Below are 17,916 nucleotides of genomic sequence, written 5' to 3'. Positions count from 1 at the left end.
GCCCCCTGCCACCCCATCCAACCCCACCTCCTTCCTGACTGCTCCCCAGGACCCCTGCCCCCATTCAACCCCCTATTTTCCCTCGACTCCTATCTACACCCCCGCCCCCTGACCACCACCCTGAACTCCCCTGCCCTCTATCCAACACCCCCTGCTCTATGCCTCTGTGCTCACTGCCTAGAGTGCCCACGCCGCCTGGCTGCAGCCAGGCCACGCCGCCACCACGCAGCACAGAGCACTGGGTCAGGCTGCCCCAGGAGCTTACAGCCCCACTGCCCAGAGCATTGCGCCGGTGGCGGAGCAAGCGAGCTGTGGGGGAGGAGGGACAGCAGGAAAGGGCCAGGGGCGAGCATCCCGGGCCAGGAGCTCAGGGGCCGGGCAGGATGGTCCCACGGGCCATTTGCCCACCTCTGTTCTAGTCAGTTTCACTCTCTGGCTCAGAGGAGGTCTAGAGCACATGGCTGTTAAAGCTGGTGCCTTGTCTACACAAATACTCACACCATCAGGTAGCCAGGATGGGAAATAAAAAAGTTATTGTGGATATGGGTTTATGGGACCCCTAGATATGCTCCACACGCCTGATTTTCAGCTGTACTCCTTTGACTTGCTCAGCTTGCACCTTACCTGCCGTTTTAGTCCTCAGGGAGATGGTAGTGTGAAGTAGGGATTGCTCTTACAGGGACGTTACCCTGCAGTCACACACTCCTCTTTTTGCTGCCAGAAGGTGTGTTTGTAGGTGCCAGGGTGCACTGCCCCATAAGACTCCATTGTTAACGTGCACATTACCAGTGTCAACGTGAGGGCTCTGGCAGGAGAATGTCAAGAGGAATACACAAAAGTAAGTTGAATCTATAAGTTTGACTCCTGACTCTGAACCTGACTTGCCAGCAATAGCTTACACACAGCCATGGACATCAGGATCAGCTTTTATTGAGCAAAAGAATGTCAACCTGGCCGAAAGAAATTACATCCCTTCTCCTTTCCTCAGAGTGCCATGGGATCTCCAAGTTCCACCTGAGGAGCCCATCGGAAAATGAAGCAAGGTATAAGTCAAAGTGCAATCACTGAATGGAAACCCTGGGCACTGGAAGACATGGCAGCTGCATGAAAAGAGATTCTGACACTAAGAGACTAATCCCATTTGCAGAACTACCAAATCACTGACTAACAACAAGACTGCTGCTCTAGGAACAGACAACGCCTAGCTCCCAGACTGGGTACCTCCCAGGAGGTCATTGTGATAGGTGGAGAAATCCAGGCAAGAGAAAATCAAGTGGGGAAAAAACTGACACCTCAACAAATTCTGTTCAATCCTGTTGACATTAAGCAGAGCTTTGTTACCTGTCCTGAGAGGGGCCCCTGAAGTCAAAGAGTGTGGAGAAGAGAAAATGCCTTGAAGTTTTTATTCCACAGCAGTCTAAGAAGCAAACCCTCCTGAAGCTGAGCCAGCTGGAGTTAGTAGAGCCAATCGGCATCAGAGAGAACAAGATACATGGGAAGGAAATCAGTTTCCAGATGAGGTGCTTGTGCTGTGCCCACAGAGCTCATAAAAAGGGATTAGCATGTTAACCACATAATTAAACATGAAAAATTTAGCAGGCATCTTCAAAGGCAGGCAGTGAAAACCCAGAGGTCACAAAAACAACATTTGCTGTGAATCAGGTTTAATTACAGGAAGGGCTCCTTCCAGACCCAGAATTTCTTACAGTTGATGGATTATTTCTTTCAAGAGCTATCAGTGCTTCATTTTATCCCAGTGTTGTGCCCACAACTGGATTAAAAGATGACACTAGGTTTCTTAAAAATAACTGCAGATTAAGAGATGGGACAGCAGGCTCCAACATAAATGTTCATCCAGCCCCACCTGAACACTTAACCCAAACCTGTCGGAGGGGTGACAAAAGCTGAATGAAGTCATTCAATGCCACTCTACACACTTTCATTTAATTTTTTTGGCGTCTTTGGTCCTGAGGGCAGGAAATGCCAAAATACAATGAGAATGGCTTTTCTTGGAGCACCTGCAGTTCAGCCAGGAGCAGCAAGGAGCGGATTGATTACACAAAATCTTGACTGAACGATTCACAGATGCAAGAGGTCTGGACAGCTCAAATAAGCATCCAGACCACTCCATTAACAATGCAGATCCAGGATCTAGGAGTGAAGAGTCTATGGTTAACACTTTAACCTGCATCACGTCATCCCTATGGTGAGCTCTAACTGAACAGAATGCTCTCCACACAGTCAGCCTACAGATGCCACTCACACACCTAAGACTGGAGTTGCAGATTTAATAAAAAAAGCACTAATATTTTTGTCTACACTGACTCCTGCTACTTTTCGAACAGAACAAACATCTTTGATTCAGAAATAGATCCTGAAACAACACTGATCAATTTGAAAAATAAAATACGGCAAACTGAACATCCAAAAAGGTGAAATTCTGGGCATCTTTCTTTTCCCCCAGTTTTAGTAATAGTGTATCATTAAATAGGAAATGAACTAAAATACAATGCTAAAATCAAATTTCAAATACTTAGCTCCTACACATCCACACAACCCTAAGCACTCTGAAAAGAGCCATTATCCCCATTTTACAGATGGGGAAACTAAGGCAGAGAGCAGTGGAGTCACTTGCCTAAGCCAAAAAAAGCCAGGACTCCTGATTCCAAGCCCAGTGCTCTATCCACAGCAGCACTGCCTCCCAAGACTGAAGCTTCTCTTCCTGGTTTTGAATCAGGGGCCTTTCATGTGTTAGGCCAACCTGATGCCCACTACAGAACAGTGCATTTCAAAATGAGTTTGCCAAGAAGCTTTCTGCTTGCATTTGAGAGGGGCTGCTAGTCTGGCAGGCAGCCTCAGAGTTTCTTCTTTCAATGCTACAATCAGGGCCTACTGTAGCTCTCCGGTGTCTGAAGATCAGGACACACCTGCTTTCTCTTTGGCGATGGTAAAGCTTTGAAGCTGTCTGAGGTATTAAAAAGGTCTTCACAAAGGCACACAAGTCAGTAAACTGCACACATGCCACCACAGACCAAGGCTTATCCAAGAGGCTAAGTCTTTAGAGAAAAGCACATATCGTAGACAACAGACATGGTGTTAACTGAGCAGGAGGCATTAGTACACTTGGGGACAGGGAGTCGGGCAACAGCATTGCAGCAGAGGGATGAAAGATGAGAAAGACAAAATTTGAGAGATGGTAGCATTAGTTTAAGCTGCAATGGTCACATTCTGCTCCCGTTGACTTCAGTGGAGTTGTGCACCTGTTACAGAGCAGAATTTGGCCCCTAGATATTAGGGCAATAAAGAAAGATTAATTGGTTCCTTGTCCAGAGTCCTAGTCTGGCCATGCTACCCCCCATGGTACTAACACTGTGAAATGTAGGCATCGCTATGAAAGAGATTGAGGAAGTCTTGCTGCTCAGCTAACATTCCATCAATAAAACAGCTTCCCAGAGGAAGTGGTGGAAGCACCATTACCAGAGTCATTTAAAAATGGACTGGATAGTTCCCTGGAGAACGGATTAAAGGGAACAACTGTGCTCCCAAGGGGCTGGGCAAGATGGGACTTAAAAGGTCTTTTCCATTTCCAGGATTCTACAGGACTGCAGACAACGAGCGAGAACGTGGCCCTTAAAACTGAGAATACCAGTCTCTGGGTATCAATTGTGGTGAACAATTCTAACTGTGTTAGTCTCATAGGACTAGCTTTAGCTGCACGCCTGCCTGGTTGATGCTTCCAGATACCGGCTGGCTTCAGTTGTTTCCCTTGACATTTCTCTTGAATAAGCAGCTCTCAGCCGAGAGATGCGGACTCTACATTCATCGGCTGCTCTGCTCTAAGACAGAGCCATGGCTTCCGTAAGGCAGTTTTGAAGCAAAAGCGGCAGCATCAAGAGTGAATTTAAGTTGAAGGGTTTTTTTTGTTTGTTTTTTGTTTTTTTTTTAAACTCATGAATTTTCATCTGCAGCAAATAGAGGAGGAAGCAACTTCCACTTTACTTTGCAACACCCTGCAGAGTCTGCAAAGGGCATCCATTTCTCTGGTACATTTCCACCCACACGCAGTGAAGTGGGATCAGGCAAGTGAGGCATTCCACATTTAGTCCACTCCTAGAGTGACCAGATGAGAGGAAGAAAATATCGGGACACTGGGGGGGGATGGGGGTGGTCGTTGCCAGCAGAGTGAAAAAAAAAAAGCGCTGAGTGCTGCCGGTGGAGAAAAAAAAAAGGGGGGGGGGGGAGGTGGGTACCGCTCCCTACTTACTGTCCCAGTTCAGCTTTCATCAAGGAGGACACCACCGAGACAGAGGACTTTGGACAGAAGTGAATAGACAAAAGCTGTGAACCCCACAGACAAGATGAGACAGAACAATCCTGCTGTCATGTAAGGGTGGGGTGGGACATGGCACTGGATCTCACACTTGCAAAGCATACTGCTGGGGTGGCTCAGGCTCATGGTGCACTTTGGGGGCTGCAGCACTGACAGTTGGCTATAGCAGCATGTTTCACAGGCAAGCTCATGCACAGGTTAGTATTACAGATGGCGATCCCATCACCACACACAGAGTACCTTGGAATAACCTACTTTGAAGTCTCAAATGCAGATAGGTCTTCTGCCCTGGGCTTGAGGCTAAACCAGCAAAGTAAAATGAACAAAAACAAAACAAATTCCTCTGTGATTTGAGCAGTGCCAAGTCATTTGTGCAATCTGTACAGTTTGCCCGTCAGGCTGGAGTGTTTAGCAGTGTCCAGGAGAGGTGAGGGGGTTATTAGTTAAGTAGGGAAAAACTATTGATATACTTTTCTCTTTCAGGTGTCTCAAATCTCCCCTTCTGTCATAGTGGTAAAGATTAAAGCCCTCCTCATACCCAGATGGCACGAAACAAGTTGTCTGAGTTTTTACTTTAACTCCTCCTTCTAACAGACTCAGTTTTAAAAAATCTTTGCTCCACTGCCTGAGATAATAAACAACAACAATCCCTAGCTCTTAGATAGTGCTGTTCGTTGGTAGATCTCAAAAGCTCTTTATAAAGCGGGTCAGTAGCATTAGCCCCATTTTACAGATGGGGAAACTGAGCACAGGTGAAGTGACTTGCCCAAGGGCAGCAGCTGCCCTGGGAACAGAACCCCAGTTTTCTGAGGCCTAGTCCAGTGTTCTATTCACTAGGCAACATGGCCTAGTGGTGCCAGAGCTTCTCTGTTGCTTCCCCCCTTGGAAAATACTTCAGAAGGTAAGCGGAGAGGACAAGATTCAAGCTTCAGCTAGTGAACAAAGACTGAGTAGACAGTCCTGATTGCAATGACGATTCACCCACGATTCACGAATGCCTAACCACCTTCCTCAATGAGACAAATGGGACTCACTCTCCTCTCTGCCAACAGCTTTTGAGATTTGTAGAGAGGTCAAATGTAGCATTTTCAGCTACAAAGGGGATTCTCCAGCATGTAAACGGAGAGCTTTATCAAAGCCTAATATGAACAAAGAGGCTTCCAGACTCTAAAAACACAAGCTCTGTGAGCATTTAAGTATTAGTATCTCTCTCGCTCTCTCAACTAAGAACCCAGGCAGCATAGGGCTAGAACAGGAGAACTAGGAAGTGAAACTGACTAGATTATTTTACTCTTTGTTCCAAGTTCAGTTGGGACAGTAAAACCAAACTCTCCATGGTGAAAGCAGAGCAAATCAGAACTTTGAAATGTTTTGTTTTAATACTCTGATGGGATTAGTAACACAGGGAAGATCTAATTTTTAAAGTGTGACTTTTACCACTGGCATTGTCCCCTTTAAACTGTAGCCCCGGCACATATCTTAGGAGTTCTAGACCTTTCAAAAGGAAGGAAACTGTAAGAACGCCTGGCTAAAAAACACTCCTTATGCTTGGATTTCCAAATCAGACCCTTGTTAAAATTTCCCCAGTTGAGGGGGATTGATTAAGTAGCAGAGTTTCTCAGCAACAGAAGAAACTGGATCAGTTTTTTAAAAAGGATAAGTTTTGTTAGGACCTTTTCGTTTGCTTAATGCTGATGCCAGTAATGTACAGTCATTTTAAATCCTTTGGCCAAGTACAGGTAGCTCCTGGATCCAGACAGTGACTTGAAACAAGGGGTAATGAACCTCATGCAATAGGTGCAATTCAAGAATCTTACTATCAGTATTTAAAGCTTTACAAGGTTTAGGACCAGTCAACCTGATGCACCCACCTGTCCCCTTTTGTCTTTCTATGGTAAGTGAGATGGGAGGGGCTGAGACTGCTGGCTGCCTAGATCCAGGCTAGAAGGGGCCTTCTCCACCTAGGACCCATAACTCAGGAACGCATAGTGTAATGTCTCTCACATTATGGAATAGACAAGTGTCAGCTGTGATGGCCAAAGAGAGACCCTTATGATTTTTCCTGACTCTCTAGTTCCCAAATTAAGGGCTGGACTTCACTAAGGGAAGATCCACACTGGGATCGATTTAGCGGATCTAGTGAAGACCTGCTAAATCAACAGCAGAGCACTCTCCAGTTGACCTCAGTACTACTACTCTCTGTGAAGTGTAAGGTAAGGCGACTGGAGAGCATCTCCCATCAATGCAGCGCAGTGAAGACATTGGAGTAAGTCGACCTAAGCTATGCCGACTCCAGCTACGATCAGGGGTCGGCAACCTTTCTGAAGTGGTGTGCCGAGTCTTCATTTATTCACTCTAATTTAAGGTTTTGCGTGCCAGTAATACATTTTAACGTTTTTAGAAGGTCTCTTTCTATAAGTCTATAACTAAACTATTGTTGTATGGAAAGTAAATAAGGTTTTTAAAATGTTTAAGAAGCTTCATTTAAAATTAAATTAAAATGCAGAGCCCCCCGGACCGGTGGCCAGGACCTGGGCAGTGTGAGTGCCCCACTGAAAATCAGCTCACGTGCCACCTTCGGCACCCGTGCCATAGGTTGCCTACCCCTGAGCTATGTTATTCACGTAACTGGAGTAGCGTAACTTAGGGCTTGTCTTCACTACAAGGGTAAGTCAACCAACACACACCCACACACCAGTCTGAGCTACCTAGAGTTATTGCACAGAGTCTCTGTAAATCTTGTTCTGGATTAAGCATTCATGGACAAACACCTAAATCAAATTATTATTATGACTCCTTGAGCAGAGTCTAAGCCCTGTTTTTCATCAGGAGCAAGGTAGGAACCCGAGTACCTTTTTAATGGTGTTGTGCTTGCTGTTGCCTCGGTCGGCATTCTCGTTGTGCAGTATATCCAGCGCTGTCTCCCTCTCCTTCAGTTTCAGCGCCTCAATCTCAGTCTTCAACTCATTCAGTTGCTCTTGCAGGTGCTTGCTCTTCTCCATGTACTCCACTCTGGCACACACAGTACACAGCCTTGTGGTTATGCTGTACAGTGAACTACACTGAGCAGTTTGTTCATTATTAAAAACAGATGCCAGATAGCCAATTCAAGAGCAAAACTGTGTCACGTAGGCATGAAAAAATAGCCAGTCTAGCATGCCCAGATGATGTTTATACGCCTCCCCATCTCTGCTAGTAACTGCAGCATGATGCTGGTTAGTCCTCTGCAATTCCAATGAGAGCTACTGGTTTTAACAATGTTGTTCTACTCCACAGTGTATTTATAAACCCAGTCTATCAAAATGCATGAAATTCTCAATTAATCTAGGCCAGATTTCCCAAGAGTGACTAGTGATTCTGGGTGCCTCGAGAGGATTTTTAGAGGGTGGGGGCTCAGCACTGTCTCAAAAATAGGTCTCTTTAAGGTGTCAAATACTGATGCACCTAAAATGGTTAGTCACTTTGGCCTTACTTGTCTCCCATTATACACTGCCTAGCACACTATAGGCAGCCAAGACTGTGACTCAGTACCGAGACCAAAGCAATAACACATGGCAAAGCATGCAGAGGTAGCAAAATACCAGCACACCCCAGGTTGCCTTGCTAAGCGTAAGGCCCTGTTACGAACTGCACCCAAGCACTTGGAGTACAGACATTCCTGCAGTGGATCAACACAGATAGAATATTTTTATTCTTCTCATTTGAGCTGTGTGGTTAGAGAGGGATGATGTGATCCAGTGATTTAAGCACTGGACTGGGAATTGGAAACTCCTGAGCTCTTATCCCAGCTCTAATCCTCTCCTCTGTGGCCTCGGGCAAGTCATTTAACCTCTCTGCATCTCAGTTTCCCCACATATGGTAAAACCATAGGAACTGCCATACCGTATCAGAGTGTGGTCCATTTAGTTGAATCTCTCACCCCAACAGTGGTCAACACCAGACGATTGAGGAAAAAGGTGCAAGAAACCTCAGAATGGATAGTTACGGACTAACTGGACTATAGGGGAAGTTTAATTCAAATCCTAAGAAGTTAGTGGCTAGCTCATGTCCACAGCAGGTGAGTGAATATCCCGTCTGTTTTTTAACATAGTAACTGAACAGGTCTCATTGTTCAAACCTGTTTTGAATCCTGCTCAGCTATTGGTCTCAATGAGATCAGGATTCCACCAGGGCAACATAGAGAACCCATCCTGGGGGACAGAAGACTAGGTTTCTTAACAACTACACCACATGCCTGGCAGGGACTCAGCTGGTCTGCTCCAGCAGACTGAAACGTAGAGGCCTTCCCATTTTGCCTCACACTGCCGCCAATCTGAGATCTACCATTTCAGAACAATAGGCCAAATTCACCAGGAATAACTCCATTCATTGCAGTTGTGCTACACAAGAAACTAAACTGACTTGTGCACACAGACTATGGAAGCAAGCTACATACTTCTCTTTCTCTATTTCCATGGAAAGTCTCTTCATGTCTGTATCCTTGAAGTCAAAGGAGAGGCTCTCGCTGATTAGGTTGAAGCTTGGCAGGTCGGCAGGCAGCGCTGTCATACCTGAGTTCATGGGCTGCTAAAGACAGAGCACAGATTAATCATCTTTGGTCACACGGCCACTGCTATCTGTGAGCGTTTTGTAGCAGGAAGCTAAAGAGACAAGACAATGGCTGACCCTGTAATGCAAGAAGCTACTTAGTGGTGCTTGAGCGAAGACCTGGCTCTCTGACTGCATGGACAATGCTGGCTATGTGCTAATTCACTGCATCCCTTTTCAAGGACATTATGCTGCCTCCAACGACATTGATCAAGAAAGTATCTCATTTAGTGTGTACAGGGGTCGGAGAGTATTGCTGGGACAATGTGATTCATACCTTCATTATCAAAACCATCGGAAGAACCTAGCATATGCCACAGTGGAAATAAAAGATAACTACTTACATTAAACATAGTGCCTTTCAAACTGAAGGATTTCTAACACTTTAAGCACTTTAAATGAGGCAGTATGGCCCACTGCATAGAGAACTGAGCTGGGACTCACAGAACCTGGGTTCTATTACCAGCGCTGCCATTGACCTGCTGAGTGACCCTGAGCAACTCACTTTGCCTCTGTACCTCAGTTTCCCCATCTGTAAAATGGGGATAATATTACTGACCTTTGAGATCTATTGAAGAAGAGCACTATTTAAAAGTTAGATATTATTTTTATTTTATATATACACACAAGGATCACTAAAGACACTGCTGGAATGCAGCTGCCTCTGGGGTGAAACTCGGCAGCTATTTAACAGTAAAACTGCATACCAGTTAAGGACAGGAAGCGACGGGTGTTAGTACAAAACCCTCTATGACAGAAGAATCCTATATTCAATTGGAAGAGCAGAGAAAAGGGTGGCAGAATGGAATTACCCAAAATCAGAAACCGGTCAGGACCTCAGACTCTGACTAACACATCCTGACCCTTGCAAAGTTCCATGGTATAGTCAATTGTCACGATTGGTCAGAACATCCATTTTAAGCTTCAACTGAAAGACGGCACCTTATCTCACACAGCACCCTCTAGTATTATGCTGAGGAACCGGCTCATTATTGACTCAAAGGAAAGAGCGCCATGTACTAAAATCACCAACACTAATTCCTGCACACACTTTTCCTTTAAGGTCTTCTGGCCAAAGGCTAACCTGCCCCAACTGTGTTTGGCTTGGGAGATCATAGCAAAAGGTGTTATAAAGGACTATGGGCTGGTGGGAGGTTTGACAATAACTGTCAAGAATAAGGCCATGCTTTGTGTGTATTGACTCTGGGACCGAAGGCAGGAACTATCTGCGGATTTCACAGACTAGAATGCTGTGCTGAGCTCCCTTGCTCCCTAGATTAAGATAATCCAAGGACAGTTGTAGCTAGTCCAAGGTTGGCAGCAGCAGCTCTGATTGGGATAGCAATGGATTTACTCTGCACAATAAGCCTCCCTCCCTTGCCATAGGCATAAACTTCTCTTGCAGTAGGGGCTTGTCCCTCGCTTGCAATGAACAAATCCAGCAGGACATCATTTCATTTGTCCTGCAGAACTGAAGCAGAAATGGGAACATTTTGAACAAGCAAAAGCTGCGAGAACAAGGCAGCTGAAGCTAGATGCTTGGTCTGGCACAAGGGTTACGTTAATTTACCCACTTTGTGCATATAATGTAAATACCATTTCCTACTCCTGTTTCTTTGCCAACACACAGTTTATCCTGCTGCTGTTTGTGTGCAATGCAGCCAAGTTAATATTGCTGTGAGACTCTTCAAAGGGACACCTGTGACTTTAAATTCCAGAATCTCAGAGAGAGGCAAAACAGACTAAAGCGCCTAAGTGACTGAAGAGCCTAAGGGTACGTCTACATTCAATCAAAGGTGTGACTGCTGCATGCGTAGACATACCCGAGCTAGCTGAGATCTAGCTAGCTTGAACAATAGCAGTGAAGCCATGGCAGCATGGGCTAGCTGCTCGGGCAGCGTTGTTCAGCCCATGCTGCCGCAGCTTCAGTGCTATTGTTATTCCAGCTATCTAGATTAAAGCTAGCTTGGGCATGTCTACACTTGCTACAGTCTCACCTCCTGACTGCAGTGTAGACAGACCCTGAATCTCATGGACTTTCAGTGGGACTTAGGCACTTTGGACAGCTTTACCTGTATGAAGTTTTCTGGCCTATGCAAGAAGTCAGACTAGATGATCATAACGGTTCCTTTTCTGCACTTTAAATAATTTGTTAAAAAATTACTAGATTTCAAGCTTTACAGATTTTAACAGTAGTTTCAGATATTGCATCTGCTGAGTTCCCATGCCAACTTTCCGCTGTTATACAACTACATTCCTCCCTCTCTTCACTGTTGCTGTATGGAAGAGCCACCTAAGCAGGTGAAGAACAGACTAACTGATCATATGCACCGGAGACCACATAGAGAGCAAAGAACAGTGAAACCAATTATACACAAAGTACTATCAGGTACATCAACTTCAAATCTGGGGGAAATATTTTCCCATCTCACTTCTCTCATTTTCAGTAATCCTAGGATACACTTGTAACAAAAGAAGGTGAGAAATTCCCAGGGCAAATTGTGATTACTAAACTGAGGTGGCTTAAGAGAAGGTTACTCACCTTGTGTGGTAACTGAGGTTGTTCAAGATGTGTATCCCTGTGGGTGCTCCACTTCAGGTGTCGGTGCATCCCGGTGCTGTCAATTGGAGATTTTCGGTAGCAGTGTCCACCAGGGAAACATGGGCACAGTAGTCATCTTGCCGCGCCATTGGTGCCTTGACTAGTGTGCGTACAACCATACTCCCTCAAGTCCTTCTCTACTGTAGAGTCCATACTGTGAACTCCAAAGTAGAAGGGAGGAGGGTGGGTAGTGGAGCACCCACAGGGGACACATCTTGAATAACTTCTGTTATTCCACAAGGTGAGTAACCTTCTCTTCTTCTTCGAGTGCTGTCTATGTGGGTGCTCCACTTCAGGTGATTGTAGAGCTGTGCCCTGCTATGACGGAGGGTGGAGGCGGAGGGACTTTGGAGTTATGTGCATAGTGGAGGAAAACACAGTTAGGCCTAGTATAGAGTCTGATCATGAGTCTTGGGTAATTGCATAGTGGTTGATGAACATATGCTCAGAGACCCAAGTAGCAGCTCTGCAGACGTCTGGGATTGGTACATTGTTCAGGAAAGCTACTGATGTCGGGTAGAGTGAGATCTGAGCCCTCTTGGCAATTCTGTTTTATTCAGTTGATAACAGAGTTGGATGCACCTGGAGATCCCTTTAGAGTGTCTGTGTGTAGATATACCGGGGTCCTTGGATCACTCTGTTGTGGAGATGAAAAGCCTTAAGGATTTTCAGAAAGGCTTTGTTCTGTCCAGGTAAAACCTATTACGCGTCTAATGTCTAGAGAGTGCAAAATAGTCCCTTGTGCGCTCCCACGCACTTTGGGATAAAATGTGGGAAGGTGAATAGGTTGGTTTAGATGGAAGGATGATATTTTAGGGGGGAATTTTGGATGAGGTCTCAATGTGACCTTGTCCTTAAAAAATACAGTGCATCGGGGATTGGCTATTAGTGCTCCTATCTCATTTACTCATCTGGCGGAGCTGATTGCAACCAATAATGCCACCTTCGTCGATAGATGGAGCAAGAAGCAAATAGCCAGAGGTTCGAATGGGGGTCTGGTGAGGCGTTTGAGAACCAGGTTTAGGTCCCATGCAGGTTGGCGCACTTCCAGATAGAGATTCTGTATGCCAGTGAGGAAATGTTTCGTGATCAGATGCACGAATATCAATATTCTGTTGATCTTATGATGGAAAACTATAATCGGCATGAGATGTACTTTAATGGAGCTTATGGACAGGCCCAAATGCTTTAATTCTAGTAGGTAGTCAAACACTAGCAGAAGTGGTGTAGTGCTTGTAGTGAACTGTTTGTTCTAGCACTATATGGAGAATCTTTTCTGTTTTTTAAGGTAAGCATTACATGTGGTTGATCTCCTGCTGTTCAATATCACGTGTTTAACCTGTTGCGAACAGGCTAGTTTGTGGTGATGGAACCATGAAGGAGCCATGCTTTCAGGTGAAGTTTCTCCAGGTTCAGGTTACCGTTGTCCTGAGAAAGACGGTCCGCCCTTGATGGGAAAGTTAGTGGGACATATACTGCCATGTGCATCAGGTCGGGATACTAGGCCAGATTGGGGCTATCAGTATGACTTTGGCCTTGTTGGCACATAACTTGTGCATCACCCTCGAGGGCAGTGGAATCAGTGGGAATGCATATAGAAGTGATGCGTCTCATGTGATGAGGAAGGCATCCCCTAATGACTAATGTCCCAATCCTGCTCTCAAGCAGAAGAGTGGACACTTGTGGTGTAGTGACGTTGCAAATAAATCGATGGGAGCGAAGGCTCATTGTTGCAATATGGATTATAGGACTGTGTGGTTCATTTCCCATTCGTGGTCTTGAGAGAACTGTGTAGAGTGTCTGCTGTCCTGTTCTGACATCCGGGGAGGTAGGAGGCCAAGATGTTTATGTGGTGGTGGATGCACTAGTTCCATAATTTCATGGCCTCATTGCACAGTGAGTGGGAACTTGCCCCGCCCCTTCTTGTCGATTAACATAAAACATGCATGCAATGTTGTTGGTCATCACTGGTACTGTTCTGTTCTTTATGAGTGGTAGGCTGCAGAGACAGGCATTGTGTACTGCTTGCAGTTCTAGCAGGTTGATATGGAGTTGGGTCTCCACATGTGACCACCTGCCTTAAACTGTATGGTGGTACAGGAGGGTGCCAAAGCCTAACAGATGAAGCATCTGTTGTGATTATTATCAATGGCGGATCCTGATGAAAGGGGATCCCTGTGCACACATTCTCTGGTCTTGTCCACCACTGTAGGGATTCCAGTACCTTTGGTGGTGGTGGTAGCTTTATGTTTAGGCTGTGTTTGTTGGGTGTGTACACCGAATTCAGCCACCCTTGAAGGCAGTGCCTGTGTAGTCTTGGGTGACTTACTATGAAGGTCGTAACTGCTATGACTTAACGATTGCAGGCAGGTTTCGTGCCATGATTCATGGACTGGTGTTGACTACCAAGATGAGATTGATCATTGTCATGCTTCTGTTCATCGGTAGTGCCGCTCTGGCCTATATGGAGTTAAGGTGCATCCCAATGCTGCACGGACATAAGGGTTGACTTTTGTATGTTTATTTATAGACTTAGGTTCTGGAAGAGTGAGAGGGCTCTCTGGGTGATCTCTGTCGCTACCATCTGGGTAGGGCCTTTCAGGGGCCAATTGTTTAGGTACAGGAAAATCATTGTTCCTTGTTTGCGAAGGTGTGCTGAGACTACCCTGAGAGTTTTGGAGAAGACTTTTGGTGCAGTGGACAGACCGAAGGGTAGAACCCTGTATTGGTAGTGGTTGTTTTCTACTGTGAATTGCAGGAATCGTCTATGAGCTTGGTGTATGGTAATGTGGAAATATGCGTCTTGTAGGGTGAGGGCTGAAAACCAGTGCCCACGTTCCAGTGCAGGTATTATCGTACTTAGTGTGACCATCTTGAAACTCTGGGATTGGACGAACTTGTTGAGCTTCCTGAGATCTCTCCATCCCCAGTTTTTCTTCTGGGTTAAGAAGTAGTGGGAGTAGAAACCTTTTCCCCTGTATTGCAGGGGTACTAGTTCCACAGCACCAAGTTGTAGAAGATTGTTTACTTCCTGTTACAGCAGGTGCTCGTGAGAAGGGTACCTGAAGAGGGATGGGGACGGGGGTAAGGTGGGTGGGCAAGAGGTAAAGGGGATAGCATAGCCAATCTTATGACCTCTAAGACCCAACAGTCCGTGGTGATTGTTACCCATGAATGGTCGCAGTCGATGGCCAAATAAGTGAGAAGTATTTGTCAGTGGTGCTGTCTGGTGAGGGAGGTCATTCAGACCCTGGACCAACCTTTCAAAACTGTTTGTTCGCTGTCGGCTGTGATGAGATGGTTGGTGTTGAGATGGTCTCCATCTCTGTCTTTGCGTTTCATAGGGTCTCTGGAACGATGTGTCTCTATGTCGTGGGTATGGCTGGTAGCGCTTCCGTTTGATGAGAGGTGTGTAAGTACCTAGTGTGCGGAGAGCCACTCAAGACCTCATTGGTTTAGGTGGAAAACAGTTTTTCCCTATCGAAAGGGAGTTCTTCTACTTTCACTTGCAACTCTTTCGGAATTCCTGAAGATTGTAGCCGTAACACCCTATGCATGACAACCACTGTAGCTGTTGCTTGTGCCGCTGTGTCAGTGACATCCAGGGATGCTTGCAAGACCATTCTGGCTACCAGTTGTCCTTCCATCAATATGGCTCTAAATTGGCCCCACTTCTCTTCCGGCAGATTGTTGGTAAATTCATATAATTTGCCATAATTATTGTGGTTGTACTTTGTAGCAGAGCACTGTAATTAGCTCTGTGAACTGCAAAGTTGCTGAGGAATAGACTTTCCTCCCGAAGAGGTCGAGCCTCATGCAGTCCTTGTCCTGAGGAGTGGACCTGTAATGTGGATGCTTGCCATGTTAGTTAGCTGCCTCAACTACTAGAGAGTTGGGTGGTAGGCAGGAGAAGAGGAAATCCATTCCTTTGGTAGGCATATAATATTTCCTGTCAGCCCTCTTGCATGTTGGTGGGATGGTAGCTGGTGTTTGCCATAACTTCTCTGCTGGTTCCAGGCTGGCATCATTTATCACCAAGGCTATCTTAGAGGTGGACGAGGTTTGTAAAATCTGTAAAAGTTTGTATTGTGTGTCCTGGACCTCCTCCAGGAGGCTGTCCTGGCTCAACAGAATTCTTTTGAACAGTTCTTGAAACTGTTTGAAATCATATGCTATGGTAGGAGGTGGTGGCATAATGGCTTCATCTGGCGATGAAGAGGAATTGTGAGCTAGTGATGTGGGTTCTTATTCAGCGTCCTCCTCCCCTTCCTCTCCTGTGTCCTCCTGGGCTACTGAGGTTTGTGGACTGGAGGATGGTGGAGGTGATCTGAGTTCGCCTCTAGGTGGAGATAAGGGTCTGATATAATGAGCGCTGTATGCCGCCTATGGGGCCCAGGGTGGCCACTGCATGAGGACTGGCATAGGTGGACACATCCAGGGTTTCGTATTCACCCACGAAAGCTCCTGCTCCAATACGTCTGTTAGTCTATAAGGTGCCACAGGACTCTTTGCTGCTGTTACAGATCCAGACTAACATGGCTACCCTTCTGATACTTGACATCCAGGGTTGTCCATACCATGGATGGACTGCCTGCCTACACTGGGTTTTAGACTGTAAAGGGTCCCCCCGGTAGTCTGCATTCCTCAGGGGAGGAATGCCGTGATTAAAAGGCATGCAGCCACCTCCTCTTCATCATTCTCTTCGTCACTAAGCATTGATGGTGCAATAAAAGATGTAGGCTGGTCTGTGGCAATGCATTCTGCAGAGCCATCAGTAGTGAAGAGACTGAAATGTCTGTTTGACTGAGAAATTGTTGTGGTGCCATTGCTTGCAGTACTGGTGGTACCGATGATGTAGTCTTAAATGGAGCCGTAGAGTGAGCCAATGTCTTGTGACTTGATTTAGCTGATGCGGGCGGCACCATCTTGACTCTGTCCATCAGTGCTGACAAAGTAGATGGTGCCAGTGGTGGCTGCATGACTGTCAGTGAGGGTCTCCGTGCAGTTTCTTGCACCATTGTGGTCGGCGTCGTGGAGGAGGCATGTCTATGTTTATACCTTGACTCCGTGTCTCTCGCTTTAGGCTCAGCAGAGGTCTTGGTACAGACAGCGCTGGAGGTGCCCTGTGCCTCAAAAGTGCTCGCCCATGTGGAGGTCAGCACCAAGGACAGCGACCTGGCAGGAGACAGTCTCTTTTTTTGTGGTTCTCTCTGTGGAGAGGTCGATACTCTTTTCTTTGAAACTGTCGAGGACTGAGCCTTGTCTTTAGTTGATTCCAAAGTGGACGGGGAGGTCTGTTGTCCTGGTTCGATTGGAGCGATTTCTCCATAAGAATCAGTTTGAGGTGGAAGTCATGTTCATGCCTGGTTCTCACTTTGAGACTACTACAGTGAGCGAACTTTTGAGGGATGTGCCACTCACTGAGGCATCGGAAACTCAAGGAGAGTCCATTGGAGACCGGTATCGCTTCGCGGCAGGGGCCACATCTCTTAAAGCCTGAGGAATCAGGCATCGTTGAGGCAGTTGAGTGTTTCCGGGGGAACAACGATGAAGTAAGAAAAAAAAAATTTTTAACTAGCCAATCTCTTATGAAGTATACAACTAACTTACCTAAACTGTTTCTTGTAGAAGATGACATTGGAACACTTCCCCAGAGCTCTGTCTCAGGCTGAGGACAGTTAAGAAGGAACTGAGGGGGTCAGGTCGCACACTAGTCAGTCAAGGTGCCAACAGCGCCACGAGATGACTACTACACACGCATGGCCCTGACAGACGCTGCTGCCGAAAATCTCAGATTGATGGCGCCGGGCCTCACTGACACCTGAAGTGGAGCACCCACAGGGAAATCACTCGAAGAACGTTTGCATTTCCTCCCTTGAAGTGATTTTAACTGTACAACCTTAACTGCTGCACTACCAGTCTCTTGCACTTAATAAATATAGGCTAACAGTCTGCTTGTAGCGGCCATCACCAAGAGGTAAGGTTTAAGTGCCTGAAGGCATGGAAGACACCGATTGGCAGAAGGAATGAAAACAAAGCCACGTCATAGTCATGGCCTGTAAGTTGCCATCTTCTTTTGTCCTTGCCAGCTGGAAAATTTAGGACAAGCACAGTAGAACTGGTTATGCTAACAGGATCAAAGAAAGGCAGACAATATTTAGAACTGCCTGGAGTGTTCAGTATCTAAGCGCAGTGAAATAGGCTGAGGGCACACTGAAATAATGAGATACAAGTAGTACCATGAATGGAAAAAAAACAAAGGGCTGCGACAGATCATTAAGCAAGGAGAGGGAGTGGAGGTAGCTGCTGACAGCTGCTGACAGCCGAGATCAAGAGTCGCATCTGAAAAGCGTGATGTCATTGATTGTAAAGGCTCCATCATGCTCTTCTCAGAGCC

General features: G+C 46.1%; 1 protein-coding gene across 5 annotated transcripts in view; it reads right to left on the bottom strand.

Annotated features, from left to right (window-relative positions):
- The window catches only part of NF2 (NF2, moesin-ezrin-radixin like (MERLIN) tumor suppressor), a 98,705-nt gene that overhangs the window by 10,074 nt on the left and 70,715 nt on the right, over window positions 1–17,916 (bottom strand). For 2 of the 5 annotated variants that reach the window (XM_044989755.1, XM_044989751.1), the window contains exons 15-16: window positions 8,766–8,896; window positions 7,183–7,342 (exon numbers count right to left, since the gene is read on the bottom strand). In XM_044989755.1, the coding sequence (XP_044845690.1) occupies window positions 7,183–7,342; window positions 8,766–8,896 (291 nt within the window). Of the gene's footprint in view, window positions 1–4,585; window positions 4,631–7,182; window positions 7,343–8,765; window positions 8,897–17,916 lie in introns of all 5 variants that reach the window. The other 3 variants (XM_044989754.1, XM_044989753.1, XM_044989752.1) reach the window with 3 other exon arrangements.

This window comes from Mauremys mutica, chromosome 16 (genome assembly GCF_020497125.1).
Source record: "Mauremys mutica isolate MM-2020 ecotype Southern chromosome 16, ASM2049712v1, whole genome shotgun sequence".
NCBI lineage: Eukaryota > Metazoa > Chordata > Testudines > Geoemydidae > Mauremys > Mauremys mutica.
This window is presented reverse-complemented; position numbering and strand designations above follow the sequence as displayed.